This window comes from Amaranthus tricolor, chromosome 2, assembly GCF_026212465.1.
Source record: "Amaranthus tricolor cultivar Red isolate AtriRed21 chromosome 2, ASM2621246v1, whole genome shotgun sequence".
NCBI lineage: Eukaryota > Viridiplantae > Streptophyta > Magnoliopsida > Caryophyllales > Amaranthaceae > Amaranthus > Amaranthus tricolor.
In genome coordinates this window covers 40,780,122-40,796,893 of record NC_080048.1, presented here as the reverse complement: position 1 = coordinate 40,796,893, position 16,772 = coordinate 40,780,122, and the positions used below count along the sequence as shown (strand labels likewise).

The following is a 16,772-nucleotide window of genomic DNA, read 5'->3' as shown; positions in this document are numbered from 1 at the left end:
CATCTTAAAGTAAAGAAGTTTGAATAACAAATGGTAACACCAAAAACGTTGCAAAACGTGAACTTATTTTTGTTTTCTTGACAATAAAAGACAGATGTAGTTCTGAAAAGGTCGATCATTCCACTCGACCAATCACTTGAGATTTGAGAACACAAAACCCAGAAAAATCACACATCAAATGTCCAAATCGACTTATAACCTTAGAAAAAGAGTGCCAATATAACATCTTTCATAACGATCAAAAGATACAATCTAACACAGACCAAGATAAAAGCTCGGGTCATTTCATGATGAACATAATCAGCAATAATCTCGTTGAGCCCTTCTTCAACATGGAACAAGGGAGATACAGCTGTATGGTACAATCCTGCAACTCTATTGGAAATCGGTACGCTCTTATCTTCTTTAATTTCTACCTTACTCTCCTTTATGTCATAACCTACAAAAGAACATAGCATTTAAGTAACAAAATTTAGAATATGGGCAAAAAATGATAAGAATAACCTGAATTAAGGGTTATCTTATCGATAAAAATCCAAACTAATGATTTACTCGTGTATACCCTAACTATTGGGGTATCCTTTTCCAAAAACAGTATTAGATTTTCCGTGGCAATAGAACAGGTTAACTAGTGCATGTATTCTATTCTATTCTAGTTGGTCCCCTCTTAAAAAGTTATTTCTTCTACATAGATCACCTAAACCTTTCCAAGTTTCCTCCCTCCATACCTAGCCACCCTAAAGCAGAAAACCATAAACCTCACTGTAGCCTCTGGCTTCTTCTTCACATCATTGTCAAATGTTTGTGTTTTGCCGAACCAGCTCAGCCCCTACTTGACACCATGTCGTCCTTGCCTAGCAACCCCATCTACATCCCTGTCCACAATTTCCCTTTTAATTTGACAAAGCTATCAATAGTGCATTATGTTGCTTCAATTGTATCAATGCTACCTTGTCCCTATTTCAATATTTAACTATTCATTTTCAGAAGACTTGGAATAAGGAATAACTACATGGAAGAATTCCAACTTTTCCATACCCAAATTAATGGTGCACAATGTATAAAATGTTTCAAAGCATTTATATTCACATCAAAATTTGAGGTTTTCTAATGATCATTTACAAGTTAAGGATTAGTTTAGATATAGGCGAGGTTTGGATTTTTTTTTCTAGCTAAAAACTTGTGTTGAAATTTCTGTGTTGAGTCCTATTATTAGGTTCTGTCTACAATTTCTTTATTGTCATTAAATTAATTTTGCTTTATCTTCCACTTATACAGTTGCTCATGGACTATTGCTTTGACTTCAAACTAACATGATTTTTAATCTTGAACATGGATAGAAGAGATAATAAAGAGGACGATGATAAATGGTTAGTCACCAAATCTAATGATGACTAATTCTCGTATTCGGCAGTAGGCAAAAGAGAGAAGGTAGAAGTATTATAATGATTTGCAGCGAAAGTAATAAAAAATAGGAAAGCTATATAATGAAAGCAATTGAGTGAACAACTTAGCGGTATAGAAAGTCACCGGTTGTTTCTTTGGAAGGATATTCCAATACTTAGTAGCTGGAAATATTTTGATTTAGTTCTTAAAATTATTTTGAAAAGATGACTCATAGACTCATAATTAAAATTACTTTTGTCAATTTCTTCTTTAGAATTATAAAATAAAACTTAAAACTAAAAAAAGGAAATACATCCATCGTTTTCCTATTCTCTTCATCTGATCTATGTTCAAATGTTTCTCAACTTAACTTAATACTACTAAATTCATCTGATTAGTATTGAATTTCGGACCCGATTGGCTGAGTATTAAGAGAAGAGAAATGAAATTAGGCACCGCAAATTCCTTTCTAGATATTTGGTTCAAGTTAATGTCATTCTCAATTCCACAGTTTTCGTCTCTAAGTTCATCCCAAAGACCTTCCCATCCTATAGTCCCAACAAGGCTTATGATACCTCGGTATCAGTTTCACCCTTCTTCCCTTCCACACCATGAACACTCAGTACACCACCATTCCCACCCAATGTCACTGCAACTAAAGCCAGCACCACTTGACACCTTCAGCTAAGAATTGCTGATGACGCAACGATCCATCACAAAGAACTCGGGATTGCTGATGACCAACCAAATGACGCCCATCAACCTAGGTTGGTAACTGCATGATACTGCTGCTTCACCAATCACACCAACACTCTCACCCACCCAAACTCCTCAGTCCTCACCACCACCACCTAGCAACTCAATCGCTTGATAACCAGGAAAAAACTAAAAACATAATAATGAGATAAAAAAACAACTCGCAATAATCATAGTGAAATATAAAATGGTGCAGTTGATAACAGTTGGAGGGCACACCGGACTAGCCAATAGTGATGAGTTAATATTTCATGTTAGGGAAGTTTTGCATATGGGCATATGAGCATATGGACATATGGCAGTGTTGGCTTAATTGAAGATCAGGAATGGTGATGGTCAAACAAGCCACAATAGATTGATTGTAGGAGATGTAGGTGGATGCTAGCATGTTGATCTAGAATAGAAGGCAAAAGTGTTGATGCTAAGTTTTTCGTCTCTCTTTCTTAATAGCTAAGAGCCTGAGATCCAAACACCATATGTTTACTCCTCCTAACTTCAACCAAACCAAACAAATGAGTTTCCTAATTCCCTTTCTAATTGCTTTCCTTTCGTTCCCTACCTTAATTGCTTTCTTTTCACCATATCTAAATTAAATGTTTCGCTGAACTATCTCAACTAATCAATGTTAAATTCTACTTATTTGAGCTTATTAGCATCAAACTTATTTTAGCATTGATAAACTTCTAAAAAGTTTTGGAGAATAGGCCTTCAAGGGAAAAAGCTAGAATTTAACTATTATTCGGCAGCAACTAGTAAGTGGCAATAACTAGCAATCATCAACAACTAGAAATCAGCCAATGGTAACTTCTTACATACAGCCAAAAAACATTCCTTTTTTATTTCTCTATCTGATGCAACCACACGGACAAAATAGTGATAAACAACAGGAAAAATTACCCATGGCCACAATAATCCAACTTTCATGATTTTCCTACAATAATCCCACATATTGATTAGCCATAAATAATTCATACTTTGAGCCTTTGAGGAATGTTTGCTTATAATGCACCATAGCAACCCATTACCTAGGTAATTTGGCAAATAAAGAAAAAATAGAATTAAAAAAAAAAAAGAAAAATGATCCCAGCACACTCCTCCTCTCCAAAATTAGCCACCAGCTTCCACCTTCACTGGCCACAAACTCCTCTTTTCCACCGTCGACTTCCACTTCCCCCTCTCTCTCTCGCCGATGAAAACCTCTCTCACTTGCGCCATCCACCACACCCCATGAACAAAACCCTCCGTGAAATAACTCCTCTTGCTCCAGTCCGGCAATCCCCCAAGGCCCCAACCCCAATGAGCCCACCTTTCCTCAGCCTCAACAATCACCCGCCTCCCCCACTCACGTCGATCACATCCCTCCCCCATCTTCAAGCCATCAAGACACCTTGCCTTCCTCCACCAACTATTGGTTTAAAATTAAGGATAAGAGTTTTGGCTAAGCGTGACTAGGTTACAGTGTCAGTGGTGACTGCTTGCACATGACTAGGTGGTGGTGTTAAATTAGGGGCAACTAAGGGATGGGGGTTGTTTGCGGGTTGGCATGGGTGGTAAGTGGTGTGGTGGAGGGGAGGGGACAGTGATGCAATGGGTGGCAGTGAAGGTGGGGAAAGGAGGGGGTAGGAAGGTGTCAGTGAGGGTGGGGAGGGGAAGGGGTGGGGTGGTGGCCAAGGTAGGTGGGAAAGGGGGTTAGTTTTTTCTTTTTACTTTTTTTCAAAGATTTTACCTGCTATGTTAAGTCATATGGAAGTTATGTTATGAGCAAACACTCCTTAAGTTTGGATTATTTATAGTTAATCAACTAGTAGAATTATTAATGGATCATAGATAGGTTGGATTATTAAAAAAACTCATTTTGTATAAACAAAAACAAGTCGAAGAACTGCAACGAAAACACAAAGACCATAAAAATTAAAGTACTAAAAGCCTAGAATTAGAGAAATTTCTTACTTTGATTGTTTGCAGCAACAGTAGAGAAGAACCTTGCAAAACTCGGATTAACAAAATTAGGGTTAGAAAAAGAAGAAAACGAAGGACCAGCCTGCTTAACTGCTGTAATTGATGAAAAATTAAAACCCAACAACCCTGATACAGGTTCATTGCGCGATACAAATACACCAGATGGATTCGCAACTCTAGCACCATAACCATCACAACCAGTAATCTACAGTGTCAAAACAAATTAACAACCGATTAAATGAAAAAACGACAAAACAATAAACAATAAAATTGGAAAAAATTGGAAATAACTTGAGAACATACGGAATTCAAGAATGAGGAACGGAAAGATCTGGAAATAGAACGACTGATTCGTGAAAGCATCATCTTTTCCGATCGATCAATCGATGAGATTATATCGCAAAGAGAGGGAATCGCAGGAGTATGGCGAACTTGGATTGTGTATCAATGGCGGATTTGTTAATGCTAATGATGTGTTTTACCTTGGCAATATCATAGGAGAAGGTAGTTAATTGTGATTAATGATTACTGATTAGGAAGGGGATTTTTGTAATTCCCATTTAGTGTTCCATTTATTTTTGGCAAAATGTTAAAAAACTACCTAACATAAACCCAACTTTGCAAATAACTACCTTAACTAAAAAATTTTGCAAAAAACTACCTTACATAATACATTATTTTGCAAAAGAGTACCTTGTAACGGAATTAGGCCTTTGACCGCTAATTTTGACGTTGACCAGCACGTGCCAGTCACGTGTCACCTTCATTAACCTAAGTCTCCTTCTTTTCACTTCCCAGCATTCAATCCTGCTTCATCTTCCATTCATTCCTCTTTTCTCCCATTTGCGATAAACCCTAATTCTCTCAAAGATCATCGTTTTCTTCCAATTAATCAGTTATGTCTGCTTCTTCTTCAAGCAAAAACTCTTCCATTGAAAATTGTGCGTGTGGAGTTCCCTTTGCAAGGAGGGTTTCATGGACCAAGGAAAATCCTGGAAGAAGGTTTAATACTTGCGTTTTTTATAATCCTGATACAAAATCGAGGGGTTGCAAAAAGTTTAAATGGGTTGATGAACCTGAAATGGTTGTTTGGCAAAGAAAACTCACTAACAAGCTTGTGGAGGAAAAGCGTCAATTGGCAACTGAAATCAAGATCTTGACATCAAGGATATGTTGCTTGGAACACGAAAATAAACAAGCTCTTTCAGAAATTAAAATGTTGAAGAAGAAATGGTTGAATCAGAGGGAGCTTGGAAATCATATCAAAAGCTTTTTTTTAGGGTTTTTGTTTTGTTTTCTGTTGGTATTTCTTGTATTAATCAAGGGTGCTAACTGATGTTTAGCACCTAGTTAAGCATTATTGTAAGATTGATTTGGATATTGTAACATGATGATTCTGATTGAATGAATGATCTTTTTATTTTTTCCATTTAATTTTCTTTGCAGGTATTGTTCTGTGCTTCCTTTGTTTGATGTGGTGCTGTGTATGTTTGTTGTGGTGCTGTGGTGTTGTGTATGAATGAATGAATGAATGATGTACTGAGTTGTTGAACATTGCTGTGGTGCTGTGTGTGAATTGATTTGCCAAAATTTGCTTTGTGTTTGCTGGTGAACTGATGAACTGATGTGGTTGATGATCTGTTGAACATTGAATACTAAACATGGCTCTCTTCAATTATTGAACATTGCTACATACTTTAATGTTCAACATCAACATCAACATTGTTGCATACTAAAATGATCAGTTCTGTTGGTGATGTGTTTGATGATCAGTTCAAAATCATCCTCAAACACAATTCAAACACATTTGCACCACAAGATCAGTTCATTGCTGTTTCAAACACCTTGTTGCACAACATCAACATCAACACCTTGTTTCAAACACATTTTCTGATTATGGCCAATATTGATTCAATTTGTTGATGCACACACATTCTTGATTCAAACACACATTGCTAATGATAAACTTAAATTACTGAACTGATCATTTCAACTTCTATTCAATATTCAATTTTAGTTGAATTACTGATTACTTCAATACATGCTGCACAAACAATCAGTTCAACTTCAAACACACAGTTGCTGCAATAGAAATCAACTTAAATCCACATGATCAGTTCAATTACTATTCAATTACTATTCAATCAACTTAAACAATCAGTTCAATTACACATTGCTGCACATATTTTCTGCATACTCATCTTCTGCATACTGATTCAAAGCACAAAAAGTACTGATTCAAAGCACACTTTGATACTCAGCTTCACTGATACTCTGTATACTCATCTTCAAAATGTGAACTGATTCAAAGCACTTCAGGGTACAGGGTACAGCAACATTACTGATTCACACATATATGCCTACTGATTCAAGATAGTGCAAATAATTCAATTACTGATTGCAAGGAACATTACATTAAGTTCAACTGGGTACAGCAATATTAGAGCAACAGTACATTCTGAGTATACATACTTCATTTGCTAAAAAACATTTAATTAAGCTCAACATTACAGGGTACATCCCAGACATAATTCAACATAGTACAAGTCTATATTTGACTATTTTGATCCATTATACATGAAGTAGATGCAGCGTTTTGCGTTTGTTGTTGACCACTGGAGCTAGGCACATCATTGGTTGTAGATTGTTGAGTAGAAGAAGATCCCATTTTAGGCCTTCCACCTTTTGACTTGGTCTTTGTTGGTGGTGGTGGTTTAGGTTGATTTTTGCAGCCCTTTTTGTAGTGACCAACTTCACCGCAAATACCACATCTCCTTTGCTTGAATTCTGTAATAGCCTTCTTTCCTCCTTTACCTTCACCAACTTCCTTCTTTCTTTTCCTCTTGTTAGGCCTTCCAGGCATCTTTCTATATGGTGGAGGAAGTGGTTTGGCTAAAGTGGTTGTTGGCCACATTTTGTGTCCTGGCATACCATAAAACTTTGGACTATACGTTTTTCGATACGTTTCTATGAGATACGCCTCGTGGACAAAGTCTTTGGCATCTAATTTTCTAAGCACAATACAAGCAACGGCATGTTTGCAAGGAATTCCTATAAGCTGCCAACTTCCACAATGGCAAGTTCTATTGGCCAAGTTTACAACGTAACAGTCTTCAATATCATCCACCTCAAACTCATAAACATCCACTGGGATTACCCTTAAACCATATATTTCTTTTGCATTTTTTTCAATAATTTTAGTGATAGCTGGCATCAACTCACCTTGAAAGTTACTCAACCCTTCCCTTTTGGCTGCGCTTCGTTGCATTACATATCTCCTAATCGACTCCATTAGGGAAATTATAGGCTTCGCCCTTGCTTCTACTAACACATTGTTGAATGCCTCACAAATATTGTTCAATAACATCCCAGACTTACTCCTACTACAAAAAGCATGCCTAGACCAATGTTTTGCAGGAATAGCAGCTAGATATGCATATGCGTCAATAGAAATATTCTTTATTACATTCATTTCTCTATCAAAATGATTCTGTAACGAAAATTGTTACTAATTAGTTTGACATTAAATTCATTTATGTATCTAAAAGATTCTATAAACATAAATGATTCCATACCTTGTTGTAGGCTCTGGCTGCACTCCAAAAGTGTTGTTTGAACAACTCTCCAGGGAACTTGATCTTGAAGTTCGCCCATATATGCCTACAGCAAAACCTAATTTCGCATTCAGGAACCACTGAGTTCAAAGCTTCGACCAAACCCTACATTTTACACAAGTTTTTTTAGGGTAAATTCATTAGTTACATTTGAAACAAGAAATGTATTAACAAGAAATTACCTTTTGCCTATCGCTCATGAAGGTGAAAGCTTCACCTTCTGCTTCAACCCAACTACTCGATGCAGTTACCGACCTAAGGTCTACCACCAGAAGATTTAGAAACCATATCCATGTTTCTACATTTTCAGTTTCAACCACAGCCCATGCAATGGGAAAGATATTATTGTTCCCATCTTTACCAACAGCAGTCAACAAAACCCCAGGGAATTTTCCCTTCAGATGTGCCCCATCAACACCTATAATAGGCCTACAGCCAGCTACAAACCCCTCCTTACACGCTGTCAAGCATATATACATCCTTTGGAACAAAGGTGGGGGTGTGTCTATTCCAATGCATTTAACGATTGCTGTGCTTCCTGGATTAAACGTCCTTATTGCTTCCGCATAATCCCAAACCCTGCTATACTCTTCACTAGCATCACCATATAGCATTTTCATTGCAATTCTTTTAGCCATGTAACACTTAGAATACTTCACTTCACAACCTAACTCTCTATTAACCCGTTTCTTAAATGCCTTTAATTCCCAGGTTGGATTGTCCCTCCAATCATCTATGTATTTCTCAGCTAAATACAAAGCAGTGACTTTCTTATTTTGGTGTTGGTGACCACATGTGTGGTTTGGAAAATAACTCCTTATTTGAACTGTCTCCTCATCTTTCAATTTCACGGCATGAACCTTAAAATAACACTTCTTCTCCTTCCCACAAACACAGTTCACAATTCTACCTTTCAATTTCATGCAATCACATCTGTTGTAGCAATACACACTGATCCTATTTGTACCATTATGCAGGTAATAATAATTGTAACCACATTCAATAGCATGGTACCTTAGTGCTTTTCTAAACACATATGTCGAAGGAAACTTAAGCCCTAAAGACAAATTAATCTTACCCTTGAAATCAATCTCAGGGTTGAATGTAGGATAGCTGCATATACCTTCCTCATCATCAATCAAGGCACTCAAATCATAATCATCAGACTGCGGTTCATCATCATTAAAGTACATGTCTGTGTTGTTTTGCTCATCAACCTCCTTATCTAATATCAACCTAACTTCCTCATCGTCTATAAACACATCATCAAGACCATAAACTACATTTTCCGCAAACAAATCAGAATCATTCTCATATTCATCTTCATTAACACATGTATAATCATCATCACTACTACTATCCTCAACCTCATCAGCATTACCATCTACATTTGCTAAAAACAGCTCAGAACTTTCAATCAAGACATCATCTACCCTTACATTACCCACCTCAGTTGACAACTCACACTGCTTCTTTTTCGAATCAATGGCTTTTTTACGGATTGTCAATTTCTTCATCTTAGCTAATTTTTACGGATTGATATAGCTAATTTTAAGAACCCTAATATAGTATTCAGATACAACAACAATCAAATTACAAATTAAAAGATATGAAACAACAAATTCAAATACAAAAAACGCTGCAGGAGGAAGCAAATCTAAAAACGAAAAAATTTAAAATTATAACTAAGATGCAACAAAGAAGTACAAAACCATAATTAATTAGTAGTACATACCGGATTTGCTTAGAAATTCCAATGAACTTGATCTTACGAGCTGGATGGGAGCGAATTGAGAAGGTGAAAGCTTCAGGAATTACGAGCTGGAAGAATGGCTGCGAATTTGGGAGAAAGGAGATTTAGGTTAATGAAGGTGACACGTGACTGGCACGTGCTGGTCAACGTCAAAATTAGCGGTCAAAGGCCTAATTCCGTTACAAGGTACTCTTTTGCAAAATAATGTATTATGTAAGGTAGTTTTTTGCAAAATTTTTTAGTTAAGGTAGTTATTTGCAAATTTGGGTTTATGTTAGGTAGTTTTTTAACATTTTGCCTTTATTTTTTAAATGCTATTTATCTCTTATTATTAATTTATAAGTTAAACATAGTCAAATGAGATTTGATTTGCCTCAATACAAAGCTTATTCATATCAATTTTTCATAATTTTTCATTTTGGACAATTAGAGATATTAAAGATCGAATAAGTGCATAGAGCAAATTTGACATTTGTGGTGAATAGAAGAGAAAATTGTTTAATTTTAGTTCTTGTGTGTATCTTAATGATTTGAGTTTAGCAATTTGAATTGATTTTTATATTCGAATGATTCTGAATCTAATCGATTTATACTTAATTTACGTTAAATATAAATTTTGTAAGCATGTGATCCATATTATTTTAGTATTCACCAACCTAAAATAGCAAATATTTCCTAATGATTGTACGTATCGCCACGTGAAAAAAAAAATAGTACTAATTTTATACCTTTTAAAGTTGATGTACTAAGTTTATACAAGACTTTCTCTTTTGATCAAGGAGGTACTTCTATACTTTTATTAGATTGGATGCACAAAGGGAAAATAAGAGAAATTATATCTAATTATAATTTTCACCATCGTCATACTTAATATATCATGTTACCTAATGTGTAAGATATGGGTCTAAAAAGAGATGAAAAAATCCATAAAGTAGAATGTTGCCAAAAATTTAGTTAGAGTATAAAACTACATAATGACTTTGGTGGTTTTTTATGTAGCAAATAAGCTTAAGAGTTTAAAAATTGTGCAATTATATCTTTTAAGTGTAAATTTTAGATAATATTTACTTGAGAGTTATTGAACTCATCTAGAGTTGTTTAAACGTGATCTAACTCGAAAATCTGAATCGAAATCAAAAGTTATTTGACCTAAAATATGTTTTTTTAGGTTTATCAAATCGACATTGTCCGAACCAATATTGCACATGAAATAATTGATTAACAAAAATTAGAAAAAATGAATTCAAAATGCAATCGATATTTAATAACAATCAATCGACAATACTAGAAACTAATAGTGACAGAACTGAGTCATATTTGACTCGAATTATGCACGATTCGAACTCAATCCGGCTATAATTTACTTAGCCCAAACGATTTTTAGTCAAACTTTTTGTAAACCCAAATAGATTTTTAATCTAACTGTTGTAAATTTGAACCGATTTTTAATTAAAAACATGTCAAAACTCTAACAATTTTACGATTAATTTTATTATATCAAATTATCATTAAATTTATCCAATAATTTCACCAAATTTATTACTAAGTTAATTAATCATAGATAAATATTTGAAAACTAATTTCCAATTGCACATTGTAAATAACTTTATTAATAAATTAACAAAAATTTCTATAAAATTAACATCAATTACAAAATTATAAATTTTTTACAAAATTTGTTATACTATTTGTAGAAGAGCATTAATTTATTTTACTAACTCTCTCATCTCTACAAGAATCTTCCTCATTTTCATTTTGTTCTCCAAATATGGGTTAAAATTTATTTTAAATGTTTGTTTTTCTTTCTTGTGTTTTTTTATAAAGAAATACTAGGAGTGTTTATTGTTTTCCAAGAATTTATTTTTTAATAATGCTTCTCTGTTTTTACGATTTTAATATTGCTTATATTGTCTTTATATTGACAAATTTTAGATATAGTATTTCAATTTCATCATATTGAATAAATATGACATTTATCAATTATTATTTTTTTTAGATTACTTTATTTTTAATCATTTACAATTAAAATTTAGTGTGTAATGTATTAATAGATAGTATAAGTATTTCACTTAATTCGCTAGTTTCATTCTAATCAAATAACTCAAAAACTATGTACATCTATCATAATTTAACAATTGTTTATTTTAGTTTCATTTACCCACTAAATCAAATTTAGAATATTCAATATCATTACAGGCATATTTACAATTCTATCTTAAATTTATAGATAATTAAGATTTTCAACCGAATCATAAGTACTCAAATCAACCATGCATAACCCATGACTAATAATAAGATTAAAGATATAATTAAAATTAGGGAAATTCTACATGCTAGCATTCAACTTTCATAAAATGCCGGTGATAGCACTTTTTTAAGAAAATTCCACATGGTAGCATCTAGTTTATGCACAAACTAATTGGTGTAGTATTTTCCGTTAAGTTCTTGTAAATTCCGTTTAATTCATCATTTTGTAAGTTTTTTCCACATGGTAGCATCCAGTTTTTGTTTAATTAACAATTTTAATGTTTAATTCACCAATTTAATGTTTAATTCACCGTTTGATTTATTAACGCCCATAAATGCTGTAATAATTTTGTTTTCATTCAAATTGTTAGTATTATAAAGTTCAAAAGGTAAGTAGCTAAGCACTAATATTAAACATATTTACTCCAAGCAAAATTAGAGATAATTCTAATAATAATAAAATGATGATAAGCGGATTTAACAAAAGGCTAAGGTTTTGTTAGAGGTTATGAACACTGGTTCTCCATCGTGTCCATCAACACCAAATCCTACTTGTCATCTTCCTGTTTGTTAACGACGTTAATCATTAGCTTTTTGTAATATTGGTTTTTTTTTCATAAATTGTAAAGAAAAAGATAAATAAATAAGTAACTTTTTTGTAGCAAATTTTTTTAGCAGGAAAATACTTGCTTTTATTATTAGAATCATCTATAATTTTGCTTGAAGTAAATACGTATAATATTAGTGCTTGGCTACTTACCTTTTGAACTTTATAATGCCAACAATTTGAATGAAAATAAAATTATTACAACATTTATGGGCTTTAATGAAGTAACTTAAATTAGTGAATTAAACGTTAAAATTGTGAATTAAACAAAAACTGAATGCTACAATGTGGAAAAAACTTACAAAATGATGAATTAAACGAAATTTAACAAGAACTTAACGGAAAATACTACGGCACTTAATTTGTGCATAAATTGGATACTACCATGTGAAATTTTCTTACAAAAGTGCTACCACTGACATATAAAATCATTAAATTTGATTAATGGCATATAAAATCTTTAATAAACTTTTTTTTCATGAAAAAAATAAAATTATGAAAAGGAGCAAGTTTTCACAGGAAATCCTTATAAGTAAATAAGTAATATACCAGCATATAAAAATTTTCAGGTTGATGAAAAAAACGTTGTCATCACTTATAAAAGTTGTAAACTAAATAGAAAATTTATTTTTATATATTAATTATATATTTATTTTTTAAATTGTTGCAATGTTAGTTTTTTAAAAAGGGTTTTTTTCATACTCAACACCATCTACTATTGTCGTTATAAGCTTTTTCTAATATTTATATTTCTACTTTTGAGCCCGAGCATGACAATATGATAATATGTACATTTCTTATGAGTTATGAGCAATCTAATAAGAAAAGAAAAGAAAAAATTATAATATACAACAATGTGTTTATAAACAAGCAAAAGATGACCCACACCATTTCCTAATTCCAATACCATAAAAACCATCTAATAAAACTAACGAAATTATTTCTGATTATGCAAGCACGTGTAGGGTAGTCTAGGGTATTGTGACAATGGTTAGGATACTCGAAACTTTGAATTTACCCACATTAGAGTGTTTTTGACGATAAGAGGTCATTTGTAACACTGACTTTTTCCTAGTCAATGGCACGCGGGTTACTTGCTTACAGTCCTAAGGCAAGTCGAATCTTTCCAAAGATAAAGTGGGTAAAGTCTATGTAGTCATATTTTTTGCAAGTTAAGAAAGATTGTTAGTAAAGAAATGGAAAATAGTTAATATATGGCTCATAGGAACTTTACAAGGCTTTTTTCAAGTGATGTATGCAAATGACCCCTAATGGGTATTTATTGGCCTTAAGGGTCTTCTTGATATTTTTAAGCACCTTAATGGAAGGCTAAGATTGTGCCATTGTTTTCATCCTGAGTATCCTACTATAATAATATCTAAAATATTTCCTAATAAAATATCTAAAATATTGCTTAATAAAAGAACTAAGATATTTACCACGATAAATCTTGAATCATCTAATTTATGTCCTAAAAACTTTTCAGACTACCCTACACTACGAAAAATATATATGACTCACAGACTCTAGACACTTCTGGAGTGTTCCAGATCAATGGCCCCATAGCATGTTTTTCAAGGCAACCCCCAAATCGTTTCGAGCCATCTTGAACATTACCAAGCCACAATAATTCCATGTTGGTAAGTGTTCTATATTAAGACCCTCATACAAAATTTCATGGCCAACGAATATCTTTTGCCCCTCGGACGGTCCTGTCCTATATAACCCAACTAACATTTGGGTGTCTATTGGGCTTAGAAGGCAAATTTATAATAACTATTTTATAGAGGTGTCAGCACGCATGGGTACCTCTATGGACAGCCATGTGTTGTAGTTACAAGGAACGCTCGGTGGGCTTAGAGATAAGTCGTGACACATTGCTAATAAGCGGAGAGTATTCCAGAAGTTAAAGAGTTTGTCGGCTTGTTGCTGGAGCATATGTCCCAAAACTCAAATGGACGAACTCGAATTAAATGGGAGGTATTAGTCATACCAGGCAAAGAGATAAAACAGTCTCAATAGCTTAAATTGAGGAATTCGGTTAGCAACTACTTCATCCTAATGCTTTCAAGACTCATGCCCAATGATGAATAATATAGTTCACTTCAGTGGTCTCCTACGTAAATCGAATTTCCTTTTTGCTAGCAGTGTATTCCAATCATGCTGATCGTGGATGCAATAATCTACTCAACAAATTGTTCAAAACAGTCTCATTGATTATGTGTTGCAGCAATTGGTTTGAATAAATTTTTCTAAAACAGTCACCTAACACAAAATTTAGACAAAGAGAGCTTTGCTGGAATATAAAATATTGTCATAAACAGAGAAAGAAAGAGCTGGACCTGTATAAGACAGAGCGGTGCGCCAACATCCCAATCTTCTAAGTCAATAAAACACATTGAAAGCTTCAAAGTACGTCATTCTTAATCCTGGTCACTAATGATGATCGAAATACAATGTACCAAAAGAAAGAAAAAAAAACTCAAAATTGAAGCAACAACTTGAGACAGAGAAAGATATACCAAACACCAATAAGGAAGACCATCCAAACAATCAAAAGGATAAATGTTTATCTAAAAGGTAGTGAGAGAAGCAAGTGCCAATATACAAAAAACGATGACAAAGTTTAATGTGTGAGGCTTAATATGACATATAAGCCAAAGATAACACTTCAAATGGGCCACAAGAATGGATAATTCGTTTTATTTTTGGAAACAAAAGGTGAAATGTAAATCCAAACACTCAAATTATTTTCACTTTATCATTCTCTTGAGAATGGTAAGTCCTGAAAAGTCCTCCATCACATGCCGAATACCATAGTAAAAATGGTAAGCAAAAGCAAGGGCAGCAACCTCAAGAGATACTAGAGTAAGTTTTGATGAATAAAATACTGTCTGGTAAAAACTTGGGTGGGTGAAACAAATTGCCCCAGCCTTAAGGTAAACAAGATGGAACAACACCAGCATACCAGTGAGGTACATTCCTGACACTCTATTCAAAATTGACAGCGTAGAGTGAGGTTGCGGCTTGTAAACGGGAAGATGAGGAGATAATGGACGAAGAACATTCTTATTTTCTCCCGTACCCTCCTTTATCTCATAATCTACAAAAAAAATATATAAAATAAACAATGATTAGAAACTTGAAATAACAAGGACTAAAGAACCCAAAAAATTCATAACGATACCTTTTGATTATATTCAATTCAAATTGATTATGAAATAGAATAATTTTGACAAACTGGTGTCTAATTATTTGCTTTCACAAACTTAATTAGAACTTTCATTACGTCTTGCTTACCAACCCACTAAATAATCTTTCCTCTGCTTGAAATTTACATACACTTCCCAAATTGCACGAAAAATAACATCATACTTATCATCACACAACCAATTGAATCAAATTCCCTTGAATCATCAATGTTGGCGTTACTCGTTAGGTCATTTCACATTGATGTTTATTTCTATTATCCTACCAACTAACTCACAACAATTTCCCTCCTGTACGCGTTCTTTCAAATGCCTTCTCATTGTTCCAGTAAATTCATGTTCATACGCCATATTGGTAAGATAAATGCTTTGATATTGTTTTGTCATTTGTGTGTATTAGTGTTTCCTCTTATCAAAACAATAGAATGTACAGTAAACATAAACATCATTCTAAAATCGATGAAATTGTTCAACAATAAATTAATTAAATTCTACCAAAAAACTATCCAACTTTTCATGTAATTAAACACTATTCAAAAGACAACCATATAACAATAAAAGCAAGAACAACAAAAAGGTAATAGATTCAAATCTTACTTATTTTATTAGCGGCATCACTGGAGAAAACCCTAGAGAAACTAGGATTAGCAAAATAAGGTCTAGAAAGCGACGAAAACGATGGATAAACAGCCAATTTTCCAGAAGTAATCGTTGAAAAATAAGAATTGAAAAAACCTAAACCAGATTCACTTCGGGAAGCAAATCCACCGGTTTCGTTTGCAGCTTTTTCTACAAATCCATTACAACCAATTGTCTACACAAAAATTAAAAAACGTCATTAAAATTAGGAATGACCGAAAGGAAATTAAACATTTAGGAATCGTAACTTACTGGATTCAAAAATGATGAGCGAGAAGATCGGGAGATTGAACGACTGATTCGAGAAAGAATCATGGTGATGAATAATGGTGAGTCGCTGATGATTACGGTTCTTCCCACTCAAGTTTTGTTTTTTAATTTCACGAAAAAATATTTAAATTTCAGTTTTTTATTACTAAAATACTTCCTCAATTAATTGGAACTACTCTTGTGAAGTGCAATATCTTTATATCATCACATTGCGACTCATCTCTATGAAAATATATAGTCGATTCATATCCCGTTTGAAATATGTAATTTAATAATATTTATAGTATAAATTTTTTATAATTATTAATTGTGTATAATTTAATATATAGATA

The 16,772-nt window shown here is 33.4% G+C and overlaps 2 protein-coding genes across 2 annotated transcripts; both read right to left on the bottom strand.

The window, feature by feature from the left end:
* Window positions 1-4: 4 nt before the first annotated feature.
* Window positions 5-14,804, bottom strand: LOC130806524 (uncharacterized). The gene is made up of 7 exons (XM_057671650.1): window positions 14,665-14,804; window positions 9,451-9,548; window positions 7,898-9,275; window positions 7,677-7,820; window positions 4,405-7,591; window positions 4,093-4,306; window positions 5-439 (listed from the first exon to the last, which is right to left on the bottom strand). The coding sequence occupies exons 3-5, from the start codon at window positions 9,230-9,232 to the stop codon at window positions 6,650-6,652; spliced, it is 2,421 nt and encodes an 806-aa protein (XP_057527633.1). The 5' UTR covers window positions 9,233-9,275; window positions 9,451-9,548; window positions 14,665-14,804; the 3' UTR covers window positions 5-439; window positions 4,093-4,306; window positions 4,405-6,649.
* A 6-nt stretch (window positions 14,805-14,810) lies between these two features.
* On the bottom strand, window positions 14,811-16,670 carry LOC130806527 (uncharacterized). The gene is made up of 3 exons (XM_057671653.1): window positions 16,423-16,670; window positions 16,129-16,345; window positions 14,811-15,425 (listed from the first exon to the last, which is right to left on the bottom strand). The coding sequence occupies exons 1-3, from the start codon at window positions 16,483-16,485 to the stop codon at window positions 15,076-15,078; spliced, it is 630 nt and encodes a 209-aa protein (XP_057527636.1). The 5' UTR covers window positions 16,486-16,670; the 3' UTR covers window positions 14,811-15,075.
* Window positions 16,671-16,772: the final 102 nt, after the last annotated feature.